Source organism: Schistocerca nitens, chromosome 1 (genome assembly GCF_023898315.1).
Source record: "Schistocerca nitens isolate TAMUIC-IGC-003100 chromosome 1, iqSchNite1.1, whole genome shotgun sequence".
Classification (NCBI taxonomy): Eukaryota; Metazoa; Arthropoda; class Insecta; order Orthoptera; family Acrididae; genus Schistocerca; species Schistocerca nitens.
In genome coordinates this window covers 1026343108-1026368933 of record NC_064614.1, presented here as the reverse complement: position 1 = coordinate 1026368933, position 25826 = coordinate 1026343108, and the positions used below count along the sequence as shown (strand labels likewise).

The following is a 25826-nucleotide window of genomic DNA, read 5'->3' as shown; positions in this document are numbered from 1 at the left end:
GTTAACTGCAAGCCTGCAAACGTTAATACATTGTGTCGTACCGGTGCCGGATGTAAGTTTGTGGGATGGTGTTCCATGCCTGTTGCACTTGTTCGGTCAGTACAGGGTCGATTGATGCTGTTTGTGGATGACGCTGGAGTTGTCAGATGATGCCCCATATGACCTCGATTGGAGACAGATCTGGTGATCGACCAGGCCAAGGCAACAAAAAATGGTTCAAATGGCTACAAGCACTATGGAACTTAACATCTGAGGTTCTCAGTCCCCTAGACGTAGAACTACTTAAACCTAACCTAATGACATCACACACATCCATGTCCGAGGAAGGATTAGAACCTGTGACCATAGCAGCACCACGGTTCTGGACTGAAGCGCCTAGAACCGCTCAGCCCCAAGGCAACATGTCGACACTGTACAGGCGTATTGGATTACAACAAACGTATATGGACAAGCGTTATCCTGTTGGAAAATACTCCGTGGAGTGCTATTACGAAGCTCAACGGTCAAATCACCAGACAGACGTACAAATTTGCGGTTAAAGTGCGTCATACGAAATCACACCCCAGACCGTACCTCCAGATGTTGGTCCAGTGTGTCTAGCACACAGAGAGATCATGTGCAGGTCCTCAACTGGTCTACTTCTTATCAACACACCGCCATCACTGGCACCAAGGCAGAACCGACCTTCATCAGAAAACATTAGATCTCCAATCCGCCGTCCAATGAACTCTCGAGTGACACCATTGAAATAGCAAACGGCGATGTTTTGGGGAACTGGAATGCACGCTAGAAAGCGTGTGGCTTCGCGCCGTCCTTGAAGTAACCGATCTGTAACGGTTCACTGTGGTACAGCGGTGCCAACTGCTGCGCTGATTGATGCTGCAGATGCAGTACGATACGCTGATGGTCTTACCTCTCGGTAGTGTCACATGGGGCCGCGCGCAGCCAAATATTCTTGCCACTGTACCTTCGAGTGACCAAGGTTACTAGCAGTCATGTACAGTGGCTACATTCCTGCCAAGTCTTTCTGCAATATCCTAGAAGGAATCTCCAGCTTCTCGTAGTCCTATTATACGATTTCGTTCAAACTCGATGAGGTGGCGTCTTCGTCGTCTTGAGCGCATTCTTGACTAACAAACTCCCTACGTCCAATCAGAGAGGTAACTAAAGCTCACGACCATTACAGCGCGTATTTAAAGTAAGCCGGGTTTGCGTCATCACAATGGCGCTACCAGCGCCACTCGCTTGTGACTGGTACGAAATCTGAATGGGCATTAACTATCGTTTATCTCCTTCTTGGTGTGTATTCAAGAAATTTTCAGATGTCTGCTGTTGAGTTTGTGCTACCATACATAAAGCGAAACAACAAATTTCAGTTGGGCTAAAAGGGTTCAAATGGCTCTGAGCACTATAGGACTCAACATCTTAGGTCATAAGTCCCCTAGAACTTAGAACTACTTAAACCTAACTAACCTAAGGACATCACACACACCCATGCCCGAGGCAGGATTCGAACCTGCGACCGTAGCAGTCCCGCGGTTCCGGACTGCAGCGCCAGAACCGCACGGCCACCGCGGCCGGCAAATTTCAGTTGAATTCTCAAATACATCTATACAGCAAAACAATAAAGTTCAGTTTGGAAAAGCTGGTTAGTAACAGAATTTTACTAATAACTAACAAATACTAAAATGATAATTAAATCAAGACCCGAAGCTGTCGACAGGCGTTGATATATATCAAAATACAGTTGAAAATGTGTACCCCGACCGGCACTCAAACCCGGAATCTCCTGCTGGCAAACGCTCTAATCCATCTGAGCCACTGAGAGCACAGAGTATAGTGCGACTACAGGGATTTATCCCTTACACGTTCCGCGTGAGACCCACATTCCCAATTTAACGTCCACACACTACATTCGTAGTGCCCCTGCCCATTGCACTCATTACTCATGTCCGGAAGACTGCTTACGACAGTACTACAAAAGCAGTGGCACTAATTACGAGTTGCGAACCGATTTACGTTCTGAAGTGCTACGGAACGGGGAATATTTGATGTTCGCAAGGTAACATACCCATCTCGTTCAAGACGCTTGCTGTATGGCGAATACAGTACTCCTCGACACCTCGGCGAACACTTGGAATATACGGAATTCGGCGAGCATAAGCTGTGTGGTTGTCGAATTCCCCATGTCAGACTTCGCCATCACACTCTGCGGCCTATCAGGGCACGAATGTCCGTCGGGAACATAGTTTCAGCGTACACCTGTCAGAGCAGGAGGGAATTCATTCTCGACAAAGTAAGTTGTTTGCTAACACCCGCGTGTTCATTGGTGGGAAAATACATGCTACTGGCAAAACAATTCGACACAAAAGTCCACTGGAGAAGGGAGCACTGAGTACACTCTACCAAGACGACACAGAACTATTAGGTTGGTGCATACGTTCATAGTGTTTTTGTTTTGCTTGCTCAAAATGGTTCAAATGGGTCTAAGCACCATGGGACTTAATACTTGAGGTCATCAGTCCCATGGACTTAGAACTTCTTAAACGTAACTAACCTAAGGACGTCACACACATCCATGCCCGAGGAAGGATTCGAACCTGTTTTTCAGTAGAGGGGTGACGTCAGCGGAGACAGCCACGAAGCATACGAGAAAGACAGGCCGCATCTCGTACGTCGCGAAGGTAGTCCTCCGCTCGCTCACTCGCTTAAACCAGCAGACAAACTACGTTTTTACACCTGTTAACTCCCAACTAGCCGTGTATGTGCAGACGAAAACTGAATCTTCTACTGGAATCCGCTATAATTTGTTATGGCTGTACTGGCGTACATTAAAATAAAATCATGCTAAAATGATCATCAGTTGCATGAGGCACCACTTCCAGTATGTAATGAGTACAGTTAAGCAGAAGAGACTAAATGCTATAAACAAGCCGTTATACCATTTATATCAAGTATTGATCTTAAATTAAATTTTGCTGTAGGACTGTTAATCAGTAAGACTTCATAATTGCAGATTCCAATGGAAGATGCAATTCTGGTTAGTACTTAGACGCCCAGCTGCGAGTTAAGAGGTTTAGAAACGCATTTTGTCTGCTGAGCTGAGTGAGCGAGCGAGTTCACGACTACCGTCGTGACGTACGCTCCGTGGCCTGCCTTTCTCGTGGGCCTCGGACAGCCAGAAATACACTCCTGGAAATTGAAATAAGAACACCGTGAATTCATTGTCCCAGGAAGGGGAAACTTTATTGACACATTCCTGGGGTCAGATACATCACATGATCACACTGACAGAACCACAGGCACATAGACACAGGCAACAGAGCATGCACAATGTCGGCACTAGTACAGTGTATATCCACCTTTCGCAGCAATGCAGGCTGCTATTCTCCCATGGAGACGATCGTAGAGATGCTGGAGTAGTCCTGTGGAACGGCTTGCCATGCCATTTCCACCTGGCGTCTCAGTTGGACCAGCGTTCGTGCTGGACGTGCAGACCGCGTGAGACGACGCTTCATCCAGTCCCAAACATGCTCAATGGGGGACAGATCCGGAGATCTTGCTGGCCAGGGTAGTTGACTTACACCTTCTAGAGCACGTTGGGTGGCACGGGATACATGCGGACGTGCATTGTCCTGTTGGAACAGCAAGTTCCCTTGCCGGTCTAGGAATGGTAGAACGATGGGTTCGATGACGGTTTGGATGTACCGTGCACTATTCAGTGTCCCCTCGACGATCACCAGTGGTGTACGGCCAGTGTAGGAGATCGCTCCCTACACCATGATGCCGGGTGTTGGCCCTGTGTGCCTCGGTCGTATGCAGTCCTGATTGTGGCGCTCACCTGCACGGCGTCATACACGCATACGACCATCATTGGCACCAAGGCAGAAGCGACTCTCATCGCTGAAGACGACACGTCTCCATTCGTCCCTCCATTCACGCCTGTCGCGACACCACTGGAAGCGGGCTGCACGATGTTGGGGCGTGAGCGGAAGACGGCCTAACGGTGTGCGGGACCGTAGCCCAGCTTCATGGAGACGGTTGCGAATGGTCCTCGCCGATACCCCAGGAGCAACAGTGTCCCTAATTTGCTGGGAAGTGGCGGTGCGGTCCCCTAAGGCACTGCGTAGGATCCTACGGTCTTGGCGTGCATCCATGCGTCGCTGCGGTCCGGTCCCAGGTCGACGGGCACGTGCACCTTCCGCCGACCACTGGCGACAACATCGATGTACTGTGGAGACCTCACGCCCCACGTGTTGAGCAATTCGGCGGTACGTCCACCCGGCCTCCCGCATGCCCACTATACGCCCTCGCTCAAAGTCCGTCAACTGCACATACGGTTCACGTCCACGCTGTCGCGGCATGCTACCAGTGTTAAAGACTGCGATGGAACTCCGTATGCCACGGCAAACTGGCTGACACTGACGGCGGCGGTGCACAAATGCTGCGCAGCTAGCGCCATTCGACGGCCAACACCGCGGGTCCTGGTGTGTCCGCTGTGCCGTGCGTGTGATCATTGCTTGTACAGCCCTCTCGCAGTGTCCGGAGCAAGTATGGTGGGTCTGACACACCGGTGTCAATGTGTTCTTTTTTCCATTTCCAGGAGTGTATATGCGCCACCCACAGGGATAACACGACATGAAAATGATTTTCTCGTTTTAAGGAGAATTATTTTGACATTAGTGACTTTACACATCGAGGAAGACCTCCGGTGGTTGATGAAGATCGTTGAAACGCATTAATCCACAATGATTCACGATAGTGTACTCGAGAAGTAGCAAATGAGATTAACTGTGATCATTCTACCACGTGCGACATTTGCATGTATTGGGGAAGGTTTAAAAAATCGGGTGTATGGGTACTACATGCTCTAAGCCAAAATCACGAAAATCAGTAGGTGAGCTTGTGTGTATCTCTGCTTGTGCGTCATCCATTGATTCATGAGCAACACGGATAATTTCTACCCTGTATAGTTACTGGAGACGAGAAATGGTGTCTTTATGCTAACACAAGGAAAATAAAGGAATGGCTGAGCCCAAACAAAGTACCAACTTCCCGTACAAAGATCAGTGCTCATCTATAAAACATAGTGTTATGCATCTGGTGGAACAGCGACTGTGTGGTCTACAACGAATTGCTTCCCCGAGGTGTGATTTTCACTGCTGTCATTTATTGTCAACAACCTGAAACGTCTTAGAGACGCAGTCAAAGAACAACGACTCGGGAGACTATGCGAAGTGATGTTACTCCAACATAACTCTCACCCACATTCTAGCAGAATGATAGATTGACGAAAAAACGCTATACAGGAGTTGGGTTCGGAAGTCCTTCCACACACATCTTATTCACCTGATCTTGCACCCTCAGATTTTCAGTTTCTCCAATCTCTACTGAATGACCTTCACGGAATTGCCTTTCCAAGTGGAAATGCGCTGCGAACATGGCTCGACGAGTTATTCGCCTCAACACCACGTGTTTTCTACAGTCGCGGAATCAAGAAGTTACCCCAGCGTTGGAAGACTGTTGTAAATAGTGGAGGAGAGTATATTATTGATGACTAAATTTTCTGTTGTGTGTATATGTTGTTTTTTAATCTTATGGTAAAACGCTCGAAGCTATGTACCAACCCAACCAATCATCGCTACCATTGTATTTATCTATATGAAGTTCTACAATATACTCAAATTGTCCAGCCACAGTCTATGACCTTGCGAATGCGACCATACGTAGTGTACAACCTGGATATCATTATCGACCAAAATTTGATAAGTTGAGAACACTGCATAAGAGAAGAGACAGCGTCCATTTATCACTAATGGGTTAATACACTTGACTCGGTACATATTATTTCCTGTTTAATACACAGGAAAACTTGCCTATGGTACGTATCGTAATATACTCACTCATAAAAAGACGGTTGGACAGAAGAGACCGTGATGGACCATTTCTTCATTTCCATTCTCAGCATGTCGGTAAACATTATCAGTGCGCTTTTGGACACGCAGTATGGACTCAGCATCGGGATTGGCACTCTGCCTGTAACGTCATAAATTTCGTCTTAAAGTCATCATTCATCTTTGTTTCGTTGTTACTACTGTGTTATTACTGTTACAAGTTAACTAGGCTCGCCAATTTCTTGTAGGTATAATATATTCGGAACAATATCTGACGTGTTAATGTCGATTGCGTACTACAACTTTTACGTTTAAGCTTTTGTATATCTTTTTGCGAATAAAACTACTTAATTGGATAGAGAAAAAATGTACTCACCAGGCGGCGGCGGGACACACACATAAGACTGTCGTGATTTGCAAGCTTTCGGAGCCAGTGGCTCCTTCTTCAGGCAGAAGGGTTGAAGGAGAAAGAAGAACTGTGAAGGAAAAGGACTGGAGAGGTCTAGGGAAAGAGGTAGGTTTTGGGAAAGACACCCAGAACCGCGGGTCAGGGGTGGAAAGACTGATTGTTGTGGCTGCATCGGATGAGATTTGAAAACTTCAGAGCTTAAAGCTGGAGCCAGCCGCGGTGGCCGAGCGGTTATAGGCGCTTCAGTCCGGAACCCCGCGACTACTACGGTCGCAGGTTCGAATCCTGCCTCAGGCATGGATGTGTGTGATGTCCTTGGGTTAATTAGGTTTAAGTAGTTCTAAGTTCTAGGGGACTGATGACCTCAGATGTTAAGTCCCATTGTGCTCAGAGCCATTTGAGCCATTAAAGCTGGAAGACAGGGTAATATGGAAGACAGATTACCACTGAAACATAGTGCACGAATTAATAAGAGTGAGAAGCTAAGTGCATTGTACGTAACAGAGGTGGGAGGGGCGGTAAAAAATAGACGGGAAAGACTATGAAAGATGTGGAAAACTAAAACGGAGTGAAGCAAAGAGTAGTTACAGTGAAGAAAAGCTGAGACGGAAGAAATTAACGTCAACTGAGACCAGGTGGGTTGCAAGAACCAAGGACATGTTGCAGTGTTAGTTCCCACCTGTGGAGTTCTGAGAAACTGGTGTCTGGGGCAAGAATCCTGGTGGTGAGTGTGGTGAAACACTCGCCGAGGTCACGAATGTCATGTTGTGGAGCATGCTCTGCAACAGGATATTGCGAGTTGCCAGTATATATGTTGTGTCGATTCCCTAAGGTCTCGACACAATGAGTGGCTAGGTGCACGCGGAACTAACGCAGACGGGCGTAAATTCTGAAACAGGAGACTGGATGAAAACTATAAAGAAAAGAAGAGAGATTTTAATATACTTAACTTTAATGTAGTCTTGTTCTTGTTGAAATACATCTCTTGCATAGTAGTAAGCAATTAGCAATGATACACATGGCGCCTTGCTAGGTAGTAGCGATGGACTAGCTGAAGGCTATTTAATCTGTCTCTCGGCAAATGAGAGGAAGACTTGGTAGGTCTAGTCGCAAGCTATGTCGTCCGTACAACTGGGGCGAGGTCATGTCCGTGTCTTGTGACCTGCCATGTGGTGGCGCTAGGATTGCGAGTACACAGTGGCGACACGCGGGTCCGACATGTACTACAGGACCGCGGCCGATTTAAGTTACCACCTAGCAAGTGTGGTGTCTAGCGGTGACACCACAATATATCCTCTGCCTATTCCCATACATCCTAATTGATAATTTGGCAGTAGTAACGCCGATGTAGAAGGCTGAACATTGTTTACATAATAGCTGGTATACGACATGATTCGTTTCGCAGGTGGCTCTCCTACCTAACTATATCTAGAACGATGTAGTTTTGTTTTAACATATGTTATTTTTAGGTTATCAAGCATTCACGTCACGTTTTTCATTTATTTATTTACACGTCAAGTACCGTAGGATCAAATTGAGGAGCAAATCACCAAGGTCATGGAACGTGTCGGTACATGAAATTACAACATAAAAGTAATAACAGATAAAAATAAAATGTTTATGAACCCAAAAAAGTCAAGCTATAAGTTTAAGTAAACGCAACCAACAATAATAAGTAATTACTTAGTTTGTTGGCATCCGCTTTTCCTCTCATCTGGTCTGGAGATCACACTACCACTTCATTTCCGAAACATACGCACATTTTTATATTCCAAGCGTTTTCTTTCACACTGTTCACCATGTTTATCCTTATTTTTGTGGTACACTATTACTCTTTTGCCACTAGTTATAGATATTTGTTCAAACACTGTGCTTTTAAATACTAAATATTGTGAGTTCATTACGGTAAACAAACCAAACAGGAGGAAACACATAATGCAGCAAGAAAAGGCGATTTTATTTACAAAACAAATATCTCTTTACATTCGTTGCGGTGAACCCAAAGGTTCCGATCATTACGAACCCCAACAACACAACGCCGCACGTTTCTGACGTCGACACAACCATCATCGTACACAGCTTTCATTCTTCTGTGGATTTCAACTGGAGGCAAGTATTCTGCGATTAGAAACTTAGTTACGGCATGCTGTTTTGCACGCAACGACATAGCTACGTTAATGATTAATATAAAGAACCCAAGCTGCATCGTTATACATTTATTGTTTTACGACCTGTTTCGTTTCGTGAACTTCTTCAGGTTCCCGGGTTGTGCTGAGGTGGTAAGATAAATGGTAAGTTTGTCCTAAATAATGCTTTGGCTTTGGCATTACCTGCGATAACCGGATGATTTTTTCCGGCAATCTGAAGATGTGTAACGTATGAAACCGATCGTATCACAATAAATGCGTAATGTTACAGCTGAGATCGTTTTCATTAATCATTTACATTGTCAGCCAGTGTAATCAAAATGACCAAGATTATACAGTTAACGTTCAGTGGAGGCTGGAGGGCTGTAGATTGAAGCGCAGCACGTCTGTCGAACCAGTCCCATGCAAATTTTCTCTCTTCAGAACATTTCTTGAACGGGGAAAATATAGTATTTTGTGTATTAACACATGATTTAGTTTATTAACACGTGACATAATTTGAACCTTCATCTAATACAATATTTTTTTTCCTTTATTGTAATTTTAATCACCTATACAGGCGGGCTGGCAGTAGCACATTACGCTGCTCTTCAGCCGTAAGTTGAACAATAACATGACAGAGGTGATACAGACAATACAAAAAACGGCGGGCAAAAAATGGAGATACAAAAAAAAACAATAAACATGAAGCCGTTCACGTTGGACGATAAAAACACTAACACTCGTGGACACGGCGCACAAAACACGGAGAACGGCGATGGCACAGGTGAACAGTGGAGTCGTAACTGCACGAAACACAAAACGAAGCACACACACGAGATACTGATGTCGATGATCTCCGGCGCGCGAATGTTCACTATGCGTGTGCGAGTCCGGGGACCTGCCAAGAGAGGAGGAGGAGGAAGGGGAGTGGGAGAGCGAGAGGGGAGAGCAGAGATGCCACGGGCAGGGGAGAAAGGGGGGAGGGAGGAGGGAGGGGAAGCCCGGGGGAAGAGGGGTGGAGGGAGGGGACGTGGGAAAAGGAAAGAGAAGGGAAGGGAAGAGAAGGGAGGGAGGGTGCCTAAAGGAAAGGACACCGGAAGTGGGGGGTGGGGCAGGGTCAAAGTTGATAGGAGGGGTAGATGGAGGGGAGGAGGACATCATCAGGGAGGGGGAGCTGGCGGAAGCCACCTTGGGAGAGGGTAAGGAGGGTGGAGAGATGGAGACCGGGTGGGACGTGCGAATACAGGCGCGGCAGCGGGCGGGGGTGGGAGAGGATCGGGGAGACGAGTGGGTGAGGAGGATCGAGTTTGCGGGAGGTGTACAGGATCCGCATCCTTTCAAGGAAAAGGAGGAGGTGGGGGAAGGGGATGAGATTGTACAGGATCCGTGTGGGGGAGTGGAGACGGATGCGATAGGCGAGGCGGAGAGCATGACGTTCAAGGATTTGGAGGGATTTATAAAAGGCAGGGGGGGGCGGAGATCCAAGCCGGATGGGCATAACAAAGGATAGGGAGGATGAGGGACTTATAGGTGTGGAGGATGGTGGAGGGGTCCAGACCCCACATACGGCCAGAGAGGAGCTTGAGGAGACTGAGTCGGGAGCGTGCCTTGGCTTGGATTGTCCGGAGGTGGGGAGTCCAGGAGAGGCGACGGTCGAGGGTGACGCCAAGGTACTTAAGGGTGGGAGTGAGGGCGATAGGATGGCCATAGATGGTGAGATAGAAATCAAGGAGGCGGAAGGAAGGGGTGGTTTTGCCTACAATGATCGCCTGGGTTTTGGAGGGATTGACCTTGAGCAACCACTGGTTGCACCAAGCGGTGAACCGGTCAAGATGGGATTGGAGAAGGTGTTGGGAGCGCTGTAGGGTGGGGGCAAGGGCAAGGAAGGCGGTGTCATCGGCAAACTGGAGAAGGTGGACGGGGGCTGACGGCGGCGGCATGTCCGCCGTGTACAAAAGGTACAGAAGGGGGGAGAGGACGGAGCCTTGGGGCACACCGGCAGAGGGGAAAAAGGTGTAGGAATCTGTGTTATGGATGGTGACATAGGAAGGACGGCGGGAGAGGAAGGAGCCGATCAGACGGACGTAGTTAATGGGAAGGGCGAAGGTTTGGAGCTTGAAGAGGAGACCGGAATGCCATACGTGGTCATATGCACGTTCGAGGTTGTAACGGAACATATTAAAGGCTTTACTTTAATGAAGTATGCGATCCCTTCCAAATTCAACCAGTTTAATGAGTATTTATGATTATAGAAAAGTTATTGTGTATGTTAACAATGATTGCATAACATGTCTCCATAAACAGTCAACCCATTAAATTATACTGAATAACTGACCCACACAAAAGTTAATATCACTTGATCACTGATACAGCAAATGTCATCATGTAAAAACACTAAGTTCATTTTAAATAATTAATATGAAGTACGAAAAATAGTGGCCAACTTAGGTATTTTGGATCTCCTTAAATAAAAATCACCCAGTGAAACCTATTTGTTCACTAGGAGCGTTTTCACTCAGTATTCACGTAATCAATCCTATTTTAGACGAAAACCAATGTAATTCTTAATAATTCATGTTACTTACTTATTTATGCAAATTAGAGAAGTCAACTGACAAACTTCTAAAAAACAGCCTTTTTGTAACAAAGAATTATTCTGTCAAGTCAACAAATCTGTCTGTCATTTTAATAACATGTTAAATTATGTCACTCGATGCAAATTAATAACTTTCTGCACAAATTATGATAACAGATGTACATGTGACTTATAAACTATATCTCTTTTTAGTAGTTCTTTGACAATGTTATAAATACAAGCAGCGAGAAGGGTCGAAAGGCAGTCGGAGGCAGTCGAAATGTCACTTTGGTGAGGTGTGTTTCTATGTTATTGTTTGAGGTGGATAAACAATGCAAAGAACATGTAAAGGAAGTACGACTTTGTGTTGTGTTATGGTCTTTGATGGTCTGTGGAATTAAGATGGCCACCAAAGTAATAAATATTTGATGTTTACATATGTGTTGGTTTCGTTCGTTCTTTATCATCAAAAGCACATAAAAACATGGGACCTCATGTTTTAACCCTAGACAACCAGATTTAGAGCCAGCATCAGCATCGAGACACAGCAGCGATCCAGCAAGCAGCAGCGATTACTACAATGCATTTTAATGGCGCCAACATAACATCAAGTGCTAACAAGCTCCATAAATGGGAGTGAAATAGTGCGATTACAGCAATTAGCAATATCAACGACAAAGGCGGACCATTTACAAAAGTGGGGGCTCGTCCGGGATCTTTAAGTGCATCGATGATAATAGTGCAGCGATAAATTTCTTAAGTGCTTAGCATTCCAAAAAGTTTATTTGTGCAGTGTGTCAACAGTGAAAATATGTCAAAAATAAATAAATAAATAAATAAAGTGTGTTTGTGCGACTACGAAAAACTATCATCACACCGCTCGGAAGATTAACGTCTGGATTATGTCAATGGAATTCATCAATCAAGACTTCAGCTTTGATAAAACCGAATAGACGTGAAGAAAGCCAACAAGAACACCGATCACGACATCATAGCATAGCTACATAAAGCAAGGTATTCTGTTGTGGTTGTCATTTACAAAATTAATAGTGAACATGTCTCTACCTGAGAGTGATGAGATCGTAGGAAATGTAAAAATTGAACCAGGGGATGGTGAACAATTAAACTTAACAGAGTGGCTAGCAGGGTTTGCAACTCAAATAAGCTCGCAACTTAAACAATCAAGTGAACAAGTAAGTTTGGATTTTAAACAATCAAGTGAACAAGTAAGTTTGAAACTTAAAGAAAACACAGATAGACTGGATAAGTTAAGTTTGGATTTTAAACAATCAAATGAACAAGTAAGTTTGAAACTTAAAGTAAACACAGATAGACTGGATAAGTTAAGTTTGGATTTTGATCTATTAAGTACTCACCTCAATGAGAAGTTTGAGGAAATTAAAACTACCCTCAGTAAGAACACTAGCAAACAGTTGATACACTTCAGAAAAGAATTTCAAGTTAAAGTTGAAAGTTTAAATGAAAACATACAAGCTAACACAGACAGCATTTCTGTCATCTACAACAGAGTAGATACTGAAGCTAAAAGATTAGATCAGAGAGTAGACAAAACATCAGAAAACCTTAAACAGGAATACAACCTGTACACCACTAATGTAGATACAAAAGTAGAAAATATACACACTAAATATACACAATTGGAAGATGCATTAATGTCAAAACAAATGTTTTACAATCAAAATACAATATATGGGCACATCCAAGTGAAATGCTTTCCTGGTGAAAATCTGCACCCTATTGACTTTATTCACCAATGTAAGGATATGTTTGTTGTAGGAATGTCAGATAACATAAAAATTAAGTCAGTAAAACAGTTTCTAGAAGGGGAGGCCCTATCCTGGGCAAATGAGAATAATGATTCTTGGAATACTTTTGAAGAGTTTGAAGCTAAATTTATTTGCAAATTTTGGTCACAATCCATACAAGCCAGATTAAAGTCAGAATTTCTAAATGGACCAGTGTATAGAGGGAAAGTAGGGGGAATGCAAAAATTTTGCAGAGATCAATTGAAAAAACTTGCTCACTTGAATAATTCTTTTGATATTATGACACAAATTGATGTTTTAAAAAGAAGGTTACCAGAGAGACTGCAGTGGGAATTGGTCCATGGACCAGACGATTCAATGGAAGAGTTCCTGAAATTTGTAGATAGATTAGATAGGGCCTTGGAAAGAGAAAATAACCAAATTTTTGGCTCTGGCAACAACCAGTATGGGGGGTGGAACAGGAATGTAAATAGAGATTATTATGGGAGGAGAGACTTTGAAAATTCTGGAAATAATGCTCCAAATAGGGGAGATAGGAGATATGAAAATGATTTCAGAAACAGTACACAGGAGGGAGGATGGAGGAGAGATAACAGGAATGATAGAACTAGGTATTGGGGAAGAGAACAAGATAGAAGGGGGTTTGTTGAAACTAGTGAACAAAACGACAACTACAAATGGACAGACTGAGGAAACCAGCCGGGAAACGGTGGACAGTCCCACCAGATGTCCGTAGTTTTGGGGCTAGACAATATTATGACAGGACAACACATAACCGAAACTGGAAAAGGAGAGGATACAATTTAAAGAGTAAGTACCATGAAAATACTGATGTTGTTAGAATGAATAAATTAGAATTTAATAAAAGGTTTTGGGATACTATGAGGAAAAGTGATACAGTTAATAAAAACAGTGTTCTAGCACAGGTAGTTAGTGAAAGTGCAGAAGTTGAAGGTATTGCAGAGTTCTATAGTTGGGCTGAAAAAGATACTGGTGTGAATAACAAGTCAGACACACCACAAGTAGAATCTATTTTGGGGGGTTTATTTGATACGAAGGGGGATGACGAAGTGTTTAATGGAGCCAAAGACTCAATTGCTGAGATTCAGATACATAGGGGGGAAACTGAAGATGGGGTTGTTGTGGAGGAGGAGGAAGAAGTAATAGAGGGACATTTAAATAATGATCCTAAATCAAGTGATGTTATTGATGAGAGTGTGGAGGAAGAAATAAAAGTATTTGTAGAATTGAAAAGTGATTATGTGGTAAAGGCAAGTGATGTGACAAACATGGGTAATAATGAGGTTAATTTAAGTGAAATGCAGACTAGGGAATGTGTATCTGAGGACAAGCTATTGCCTATTGGGAACTATGAAACACTAATCTATGAGAATGGTAATAATAATAATAATATTAAAGAAAATATAAAAGGATGTAATGTAAATGTGTGTTTTCAAGAAAAAGGGGAAAAGTTTTTAGAAGTTTTGTGGAACAACTATGGAAACTGTATAAAGAAAGATGCCTTTTGGAAAGAATTAGCAAAGGTAAGTGCAACCTTGTATCCTATATGGTGGATAAGAATCCGTAGTGGACTTTATAAAAAATGGGGTGAAAACAATAATTTGTTGAGTGGCAACACAGTGTTAAGAGGAACAGATGAAAACAAAGGTTTGTGTTTAAATGTCAATGCTTTGCAAACAGGGAGGGATGTGTCTAAGTGTAGCAAAGAGACATTACTTAGGAACAAAAGAAATTGAAAATGATCTATTGTTTGAAAATACTGAAATAGACAAAGATGTTGAGCTAGATTGTTTATATGTTAAAGTAAACATTGACATTTGTCCATTTGAAATAAAAGAAAGCCCACATCCTAATGCGTGTAGACTTATCTTTCCCAGATCAAGAAGGTTATTTGGATTAAGAAACATCACTGAATTGAAACCATATAAACATGATTAAGCACATTTCCCTGTTTGAATACAGTTACTTACCCATTTTCCGTAAAGCATGTTATCAGCAAAGATTTTCACTGGGTGTGTCAAATAGCAATTACCACTACAGACCCTGGAAAAGTTCCAGATATCTGAGACAATGTTTTTATATTTTTATTGTCACTATTGAATATTAAATATTGTGATATCTTCTTTACTTGCAATGGGCAAGAAGGTGACAAACAGTTATTACTTTCTTTTTTGTATTGTTGAATATGGGACATACTTGCACCAAATAAAAGACAATGTAAAAAATTGTTGTGCAAGACCCATCATTTTGTTACTATTCTTTTTTTAGGCATAAGATTTGTGTACAATTTTCTACAGCTAATCAGATGTTCACCAAGTTTGATGTTTGTGTTATGTTGTGACCAATTTAAGTGTGCAATTTTGGTATTAATATGTTCTTGTACTATCTTGACTATGTGTCTCAATGGGAGACAAGTTTTTTAAATATTTTCTTTTTTTTTAAATGCATATTATATTCATACATGTGACTTCTCTGGTGTTTGTGTTTATATATCTTGTCCATACTTATAATTATGTTCTTTGTTTTCATTTCCCTGACCTGTCCATCTATGTAATATATTTATGTTCCCTCTATTATCTTGATTATTCTGTGACTCAATGAGAGCTGACTTTGAAATAATTTACATATACTTTTTATATATCTTAAAATCGCATGTGATATATTTGTGTCTGTTTTTGATCATTTTCCATGTGGCTCACTGGGAGCAAAGATTAACAATTTTTTTACTTTCATATATTACTAAATATTTTTATTATGCTGTCATACTGAGAGCCATAACACAAAGTGCATTTGAAATAACACAACTAAAATATTTGCAGGAAAAAGTCATTTTAAAACGGTGTAACGGTCGTTGTATACATACACATTATGCATAGTAATTGACACATTTGTCCTAGTCGGCTAATATCATTAACATTCTGTAAATGATATTACCCGAGGGGGGTTTTGTAACAGAACATATTAAAGGCTTTACTTTAATGAAGTATGCGATCCCTTCCAAATTCAACCAGTTTAATGAGTATTTATGATTATAGAAAAGTTATTGTGTATGTTAACAATGATTGCATAACATGTCTCCATAAACAGTCAACCCATTAAATTATACTGAATAACTGACCCACACAAAAGTTAATATCACTTGATCACTGATACAGCAAATGTCATCATGTAAAAACACTAAGTTCATTTTAAATAATTAATATGAAGTACGAAAAATAGTGGCCAACTTAGGTATTTTGGATCTCCTTAAATAAAAATCACCCAGTGAAACCTATTTGTTCACTAGGAGCGTTTTCACTCAGTATTCACGTAATCAATCCTATTTTAGACGAAAACCAATGTAATTCTTAATAATTCATGTTACTTACTTATTTATGCAAATTAGAGAAGTCAACTGACAAACTTCTAAAAAACAGCCTTTTTGTAACAAAGAATTATTCTGTCAAGTCAACAAATCTGTCTGTCATTTTAATAACATGTTAAATTATGTCACTCGATGCAAATTAATAACTTTCTGCACAAATTATGATAACAGATGTACATGTGACTTATAAACTATATCTCTTTTTAGTAGTTCTTTGACAATGTTATAAATACAAGCAGCGAGAAGGGTCGAAAGGCAGTCGGAGGCAGTCGAAATGTCACTTTGGTGAGGTGTGTTTCTATGTTATTGTTTGAGGTGGATAAACAATGCAAAGAACATGTAAAGGAAGTACGACTTTGTGTTGTGTTATGGTCTTTGATGGTCTGTGGAATTAAGATGGCCACCAAAGTAATAAATATTTGATGTTTACATATGTGTTGGTTTCGTTCGTTCTTTATCATCAAAAGCACATAAAAAACACAGGACCTCATGTTTTAACCCTAGACAACCAGATTTAGAGCCAGCATCAGCATCGAGACACAGCAGCGATCCAGCAAGCAGCAGCGATTACTACAATGCATTTTAATGGCGCCAACATAACATCAAGTGCTAACAAGCTCCGTAAATGGGAGTGAAATAGTGCGATTACAGCAATTAGCAGTATCTACGACTAGGCGGACCATTACAAGGTCCAGGGAGAGGAAGATTGCGGAGCGACGGGAATTAAGCTGTTCGGAAAGGAGATGAGTGAGGTGAAGGAGAAGTTCGTCGGAAGAGAAGGACGGCCGAAAGCCACACTGGGTAACGGGAAGGAGGCGGTGCTGGCGGAGATGCTGGTGGATGCGTCGGGTGGGGATGGATTCCAGGACCTTGCTGAAGACCGAGGTAAGGCTGATGGGACGGTAGGAGGAGACGGCGGACGGCGGTTTGCCAGGTTTAAGGAACATGAGGATACGGGAGGTTTTCCACAGGTCGGGGTAGTAACCGGTGGACAGGACTACATTGTAGAGCCTGGCCAGGGTGGAGAGGAAAGAGACAGGAGCTTCACGAAGGTGACGGTAGGTGACACGATCGTGACCAGGAGCGGTGTTGCGTTTTGTGCGGAGTGTAGCAATGAGATCCTGTGTAGTGATAGGGGCATTGAGTTCCGTGTGTGCAATGTTGTCCAAGTACTGGAAACCAGGAGCGAGGGGAGGGACGGAGGTGTCAGTTCGATCGCGGACATCCGGGAAGAGGGAGTAATCGAACTGGGGATCATCGGGGATGGAAAATACATCGGAGAGGTAGGAGGCAAAGTGATTGGCCTTACTAAGGGTGTCCACAATATTTTTACTCCGATATCAAAATATAAGACGACATAAAAGTTTTCTGGGTATGGGTATATTGTATAAAATTACTGCTGGAGAAAGCCAACGCTTCGGCCACAGTTGCAGCGGCCTTCTTCTGGGTTTACTGGTGCGTTCTAGGTATGCAGTGTCCCTTATACAGGGTGGTCCATTGGCCGGGCCAAATATCTCACTAAATAAGCGTCAAACGAAAAAACTACAAAGAACGAAACTTGTCTAGCTTGAAGGGGGAAACCAGATGGCGCTACGGTTGGCCCGCTAGATGGCGCTGCCATAGGTCAAACGAATATCAACAGCGTTTTTTTTAAATAGGAACCCCCATTTTTAGTACGTAAAGAAATATGAATGTTTTTGTTGCACCACTTTTTTCGCTTTCTAATAGATGGCGCTGTAATAGTCACAAACATATGGCTCACAATTTTAGACGAAGAGTTGTTAACAGGTAGGTTTTTTTAAATTGAAATACAGAACGTAGGTACGTTTGAACATTTTATTTCGGTTGTTCCAATGTGATACATGTACCTTTGTGAACTTATCATTTCTGAGAACGCATGCTGTTACAGCGTGATTACCTGTAAATACCACATTAATGCTATAAATGCTCAAAATGATGTCCGTCAAACTCAATACATTTGGCAATACGTGTAACGACATTCCTCTCAACAGCGAGTAGTTGGCCTTCCGTAATGTTCGCACAAGCATTGACAATGCGCTGACGCAAGTTGTCAGGCGTTGTCGGTGGATCACGATAGCAAATATCCTTCAGCTTTCCCCACAGAAAGAAATCCGGGGACGTCAGATTCGGTGAACGTGCGGGCCATGGTATGTTGCTTCGACGACCAATCCACCTGTCATGAAACATGCTTCAACCGCACGCGAGCTATGTGCTGGACATCCATCATGTTGGAAGTACATCGCCATTCTGTCATGCAGTGAAACATCTTGTAGTAACATCGGTAGAACATTACGTAGGAAATGAGCAAACATTGCACCATTTAGATTGCCATCGATAAAATGGGGGCCAATTATCCTTCCTCCCATAATGCCGCACCATACATTAACCCGCCGAGGTCATTGATGTTCCACTTGTCGCAGCCATCGTGGATTTTCCGTTGCCCAATAGTGCATATTATGCCGGTTTACGTTATCGCCGTTGGTGAATGACACTTCGTCGCTAAATAGAACGCGTGCAAGAAATCTGTCATCGTCCCGTAATTTCTCTTGTGCCCAGTGGCAGAACTGTACACGACGTTCAGAGTCGTCGCCATGCAATTCCTGGTGCATAGAAATATGGTACGGGTGCAATCGATGTTGATGTAGCATTCTGAACATCGACGTTTTTGAGATTCCCGATTTTCACGCAATTTGTCTGCTACTGATGTGCGGATTAGCCGCTACAGCAGCTAAACACCTACTTGGGCATCATCATTTGTTGCAAGTCGTGGTTGACATTTCACATGTGGCTGAACACTTTCTGTTTCCTTAAATAACGCAACTAAATGGAGAACGCTCTGGACACTTGTATGATTTGGTCCAGAATACCGAGCAGCATACATAGCACACGCCCGTTGGGCATTTTGACCACAATAGCCATACATCAACACGATATTGACCTTTTCCACAGTTGGTAAACGGTCCATTTTAACACGGGTAATGTATCACGGAGCAAATACCGTCCGCACTGGCGGAATGTTACGTGATACCAAGTACTTATAAGTTTGTGATTATTACTGCGCCATCTATCACAAAGCGAAAAAAGTGGTGCAACTAAAACATTCATATTTCTTTACGTACTACACGAATATGTAATAAAAATGGGGGTTCCTATTTAAAAAAAAAACGCAGTTGATATCCGTTTGACCTATGGAAGCGCCATCTAGCGGGCCAACCGTAGCGCCCTCTGGTTTCCCCCTTCAAGCTAGACAAGTTTCGTTCTTTGTAGTTTTTTCGTTTGACGCTTATTTCGTGAGATATTTGGCCCGGTCGCGATCAATGGACCACCCTGTATAATTACAAACTATGTAGAAAAGATAATCCAATGGAAAACGAGAATTTTTTAAACCTCGTTAAGGAACAAGAGTGGCAGGATGATTATAGTTCCAATAACTTAGATGACAAATATAATGCTTTCCTGTAGAGCATTCTAAACAGTGCACAAACAGTAAAAGGCAGCCTGGGTAGCTGACTAGTGGGATAAGGGTATCATGTAGAACAAAGTGGGAACTATACCAAAATCTTAGAAGTAGTCACAGTCGGGCTACAGCAGCCCATTACAGACTACTGCACGGTGCTTAAAAATGTAATTGGGAAGGTAAAAAGTGTATTGTACTCAAACAGAATTGCTAATTCACAGGATAAAATTAAAACCGTAAGGTTAGTTGTGAGGGAGTGCCTGGTCAGCAGCACAAGGTCAACGACATAAAGTCAGTTCGTAGTAAAAATATCTCTGTTGCTGATAGTCAGATATATGTACAGTATATAACAACCACTTTCTGAGCAGTGCTGGTAAATTAAATAAAAACTTAATTTCTACAGGGAATCATATAACTGTCTTGGCAAATGCCTTTCCGAGACTGATGCCTGAATTACTCCTCTGTGATACTGACAAGAGGGAGATTGAATCAATAATTAAATCACTGAAGACTAGGGGCTGCCATGGTTATGATGGAGTACATAGCAGATTATTAAAGTACTGTGCTGCACACGTTAGTCCTGTTATTAGGCATATTTGTAATTTTTCCTTTGAGAATGATCAGTTTCCTGAATGATTCCTCAGGAGAAAAGCCACTTTATGAAAAGGGAGAAAGAGATAATGTAGATAATTTTAAACCTGTTTCTATGCCATCAGCGTTTGCTAAAGTTAATTGGAAAAGCTGTGTATGTATGGATAACTGATCATTTTATTTCACATAATTTGCTATCAGATGTACGTGGCGGTTTAACAACTGAAAATGGTATATTATCTTTTCTTTGTGAGGTATTGGATGGATTAAACAAAAAGTTCCGGACGCTAGGCATCATTTTTAATTTAACTACGGCATTTGATTGTGTTGATCACAAAATATTGCTCCAGAAGTTGGACCATTGCGGAATACTGGAAGTGGCACACAACTGGTTCACCTCTTACTTTAACAACAGACTGCAAAAGGTCATTATCCACAGTGTTGAGAATGGCTGCGATGTGGGGTCTGAGTGGGGCACAGTCAAATGGGGGCGCCCCAGGGATCAGTGCCGAGGTTACACCTGTTCCTCATTTATACAGATGATTCTAAAATATTTCTATTTGCTGATTACACTATGTTGGTGGTAAAGAATTTTGTGTGTAACATTGGCACTGTTGCCAATAATAAAGTTCATTACATAAGTTCATGGCTTTAGTGTCGGAAGTTCCATGCGGCTTTTCGCGGATGATGCTGTAGTATACAGAGAAGTTGCAGCATTAGAAAATTGTAGTGAAATGCAGGAAGATCTGCAGCGGATAGGAACTTGGTGCAGGGAGTGGCAACTGACCCTTAACATAGACAAATGTAATGTATTGCGAATACATAGAAAGAAGGATCCTTTATTGTATGATTACATGATAGCGGAACAAACATTGGTAGCAGTTACCTCTGTAAAATATCTGGGAGTATGCGTGTGGAACGATTTGAAGTGCAATGATCATATAAAATTAATTGTTGGTAAGGCGGGTACCAGGTTGAGATTCATTGGGTGAGTCATTAGAAAATGTAGTCCATCAACAAAGGAGGTGGCTTACAAAACACTCGTTCGACCTATACTGGAGTATTGCTCATCAGTGTGGGATCCGTACCAGATCGGGTTGACGGAGGACATAGAGAAGATCCAAAGAAGAGCGGCGCGTTTCGTCACAGGGTTATTTGGTAAGCGTGATAGCGTTACGGAGATGTTTAGCAAACTCAAGTGGCAGACTCTCCAAGACAGGCGCTCTGCATCGCGGTGTAGCATGCTGTCCAGGTTTCGAGAGGGTGCGTTTCTGGATGAGGTATTGAATATATTGTTTCCCCCTACTTATACCTTCCGAGGAGATCACGAATGTAAAATTAGAGAGATACGAGCGCGCACGGAGGCTTTTGGGCAGTCGTTCTTCCCGCGAACCATACGCTATTGCAACAGAAAAGGGAGGTAATGACAGTGGCACGTAAAGTACCCTCCGCCACACACCGTTGGGTGGCTTGAGGAGTATAAATGTAAATGTAAATGTAAAATAAACTAACGCCGAATCACAGTAAGACTCAGTTTTTACAGTTTCTAACACACAAATCAACAAAACCCGACGTTTAAATTTCACAGCATGGGCATATGATTTCTGAAACTGAAGAATTCAAATTTCTATGTGTTTGGATTTATAGTAAACCGTCGTGCAAAGCCCACATTCAGGATCTTGTTGAAAGACTTAATGCTTCCATTTTTACTATTCGAATGGTATCTGAAGGAAGTGACAGTTCGTCATGAAAAATAATCTACTTTGTTAATTTTCATTCGCTTATGACGTATGGTATTATATTTTGGGGTAATTCTTCTCATTGTCAAAGGATATTTTTGGCTCAGAAACAGGCGGTTCTATCAATAAGTGGCGTAATTTCGCGAACTTCTTGTCGACCCCGGTACATTAACCTGGGTATTCTGACATTGGCCTTTCAATATATATATTGAAGATCCAAAGAAACTGGTACACCTGTGTAATACCGTGTAGGGCCCCCGCGAGCACGCAGAAGTGCCGCAACACGACGTGGCATAGAATCCACTAATGTCTGAATTAGTGCTGGTGGGAACTGACAATATGAATCCTGCACGGCTGTCCATAAATCCGTAAGAGCACGAGAGTGTGGAAATCTCTTTTGAACAGCACGTTGAAAGCCATCCCAGATATGCTCAATAATATTCATGTCTGGGGCTCTGGTGACCAGTGGAAGTGTTTAAACTAAGAAGAGTGTTCCTGAAGCCACTCTATAGCAAATATGAACGTGTGGGGTGTAGAATTGTCCTTTTGGAATTGCCCAAGTCCGTCGGAATGCACAATGGACATGAATGGATGCAGATGGTTCAAATGGCTCTGAGCACTATGGGACTCAACTGCTGAGGTCATTAGTCCCCTAGAACTTAGAACTAGTTAAACCTAACTAACCTAAGGACATCACAAACATCCATTCCCGAGGCAGGATTCGAACCTGCAACCGTAGCGGTCTTGCGGTTCCAGACTGCAGCGCCTTTAACCGCACGGCCACTTCGGCCGGCTGGATGCAGATGATCAGACAGGATGCTTACGTACGTGTCACCTGTTAGAGTCGTATCTGGACGTATCTGGGGTTCCATATCACTCAAACTGAACACGCCCCACACTGTTACAGAACCTCCACCAGCTTCAACAATCCCCTGCTTACATGCAGGGTCCTTGGATTTATGAGGTTGTCTCCATGCCCGTACAGAGTCGTATCTAGAGGTATCACGGGTCCGATATCACTCTAACTGCACACGCTCCACACCATTACAGAACCTCCACCAGCTGCTGACATGCAGGTCCATGGATTCATGAGGTCGTCTCCGTACCTGTACACGTCCATCCACTCGATACAATATGAAACGAAACACGTCCGACCAGGCATGATGTTTCCAGTCATCAATAGTCCAATTTCGGTTTGACGGGCCCAGGCGAGGCAGCCATAGAAACTGGTACACCTGCCTAATACCGTGTAGGGTGTGTCGCGCAGTCATCAAGGGTACACGAGTTGCCTTCGGCTCCGAAACCCCTTATCGATGATGTTTCGTTGAATGTTTGCACGCTGACACTTGTTGATGGCACAGCATTGAAATCTGCAGCAGTTTGTGGAAGGATTGCACTTATGTCACGTTGAACGATTCTCTTCAGTCGTCGTTGGTCTCGTTCTTGCAGGATCTTTTCCGGCCGCAGTGATGTCGGAGATTTGATGTTTTACCGGATTCCTGATATTGACGGAGCACTCGTGAAATGGTCGTACGGGAAAATCCCCACTTCATCGATACCTCGGAGATGCTGTGTTCCATCGCTCGTGCGCCGTTTATAAAACCACGTTCAGATTCACTTAAATCCTGATAAGCTGCCATTGTAGCACCAGTAACCGATTTAACAACTGCGCTAGACACTTGTTGTCTTATATATACGTTGCCGACCGCAGCGCCGTATTCTTCCTGCCTGTATTTGAATACGCATGCCTATACGAGTTTTTCTGGCGCTTCAGTGTGTATTCTTTGCTGTCGTTTCTTGTTGACAATATCAGCTTACTCCCAAGAATTAGCAGTTTTCACTCAGCTAATACTAAGCAGAAATCCAATCTGGGTTTGGATCACACTTCTTTGCACTGACATGTTCCATGACCTTGGAGATTTGCTCGTCAGTTTGGTTCTACGGAACTAGACGTGTAAAATAAAAAATAAAATAAGTAAAAGAAGAAATATTAGTGTCTAAAGTCCCGTCGATATCGGCGTCATTAGAGACTAAGCACACATCAGATTAAGGAAGGTTCAAAATGGTTCAAATGGCTCTGAGCACTATGGGACTTAACATCTGGGGTCATCAGTCCCCTAGAACTTAGAACTACTTAAACATAACTAACCTAAGGACAGCACACACATCCATGCCCGAGGTAGGATTCGAACCTGCGACCGTAGCGGTCACGCGGTTCCGGGACTGAAGCGCCTAGAACCGCTCGGCCACAAGGCCCGGCATTAAGGAAGGATGGCGATGGAATCGGCCATGTCATTTCAAAGAAACCATCGCTGCAGCGTCCTTAAGCAGTTTAGGGGAATCAAGGAAAATCTAAATCAGGATGGGTAGACGGGGATTTCTTCCCTCGTTTCCCGGAATGCGACTTCAGTATGCTAACTATTGCACTACCTCGTTTGGTCCGCAAGACACCACCTCATCCGAACATGTGTGTATATAAACCCAATCAAACTTTCTGTACTTCGTTTGTACTAGTCTCTCTTTCTACGAGTGCTGAGTCTAAATTGTCACAATCTAAATTGTCACAACAATTATTTTATCACTGTACTTACCACAAGGACTGTTAACGTTGATGAGGCGGCCCTTGGACTTCTTGAGAAGCGGCAGGAACGCCTTGGAGACCCTTATGGCCCCCACCGTGTTTACGTCCAGAACCTGCTTGAATTTTTCCAGCGGCGTAACGTCCGTTTCGCCGATGTCGGCAATTCCTGCGTTGTTTAGCACCGCCCACAACTCTAGAATAAGAACGAATATATCGCTCACATGGTTTTATTTTTCCCGTATCACCACAAGGAAAGTTTAGCTGTTATGAACCGTAATTGCAACCATGCCCAAATAAGTTATTCAACATATAGTCGTCAGAAGGTAATACCGTAAGGCAAAATACGATGGAGTGCATCATTATTCTCCTGAACGAAACTTATTTGAACACAAAAATTATTTTTTTCACCTAATTTCTCCCGTACCTAAACACTTTTTCTACCTCCCAGACTTTCCACTCATGACGCAACAGCAGAACAACAAACCTCCCCACAAATTTCGCCCCATCGTCGCTAAGATGGCCCTGAACACACAGAAATTCCTCTGTGATAAGACCATACTTCTGTTCCCTACGTAAACTTGCTATAACATATCGTCATTCCCAGTATGATCGTCTTTACTTTAACCTTACAGCAAGCCAGCGACCTTCTCCTGAGTATTTCTGTGTAATGTATGTGAATTTTATGTGGTTGGATTGAGAGACGAGACCGAAAGAATTCAAAAGCACCTTGCCGGAGTGACGACATGCTGGTTCAAACAGTTACAGAATGTTACGGACATGCTGAGGAAGGTTTCAGGAGAATGTTTGCAAGAAATCTGACTTTCTTTTTGTCTAACGCTTTTTGATGAGTTTGGAGAGACAATAATTGAGGCAGAAATCAAACAATTACAATGCCTCTGCCACTCACCTTACGTTTTAACCATAACAACGACGTGAGGATCCTTGTGAAGGCACCCTTTGCGAGTGGAAAAAGAAATAAAGTTACTGATAAAGGTATGAAGTATCGTACACCATCTACTGATAAGAGTAATGTGGTGAATATACATGGTTCAATCACATTTATGAGACCACCGGCTATGTTCGACGACAACGTGCAAGTACCACTCACAGACGGCAAGTGGCAGCACTAGCAGCGGAATGTATATACTAGGTGCAACAATAAAGTAATGAGACTGATGTGGAAAAAAATGTTGCTTACCGTTTTAGAGAAGTGTAGTGTTGTCTCGTTGAGAGTAGTTCCCTTCTGATTGCACACACT

The 25826-nt window shown here is 43.0% G+C and overlaps 1 protein-coding gene across 1 annotated transcript in view; it reads right to left on the bottom strand.

The window, feature by feature from the left end:
* The window catches only part of LOC126222920 (estradiol 17-beta-dehydrogenase 2-like), a 189705-nt gene that overhangs the window by 76141 nt on the left and 87738 nt on the right, over positions 1–25826 (bottom strand). The window contains exons 4-5 of the mRNA XM_049942193.1: positions 24579–24761; positions 5904–6036 (exon numbers count right to left, since the gene is read on the bottom strand). Coding sequence (XP_049798150.1) covers positions 5904–6036; positions 24579–24761 — 316 coding nt within the window. The remainder of the gene's footprint in view (positions 1–5903; positions 6037–24578; positions 24762–25826) is intronic.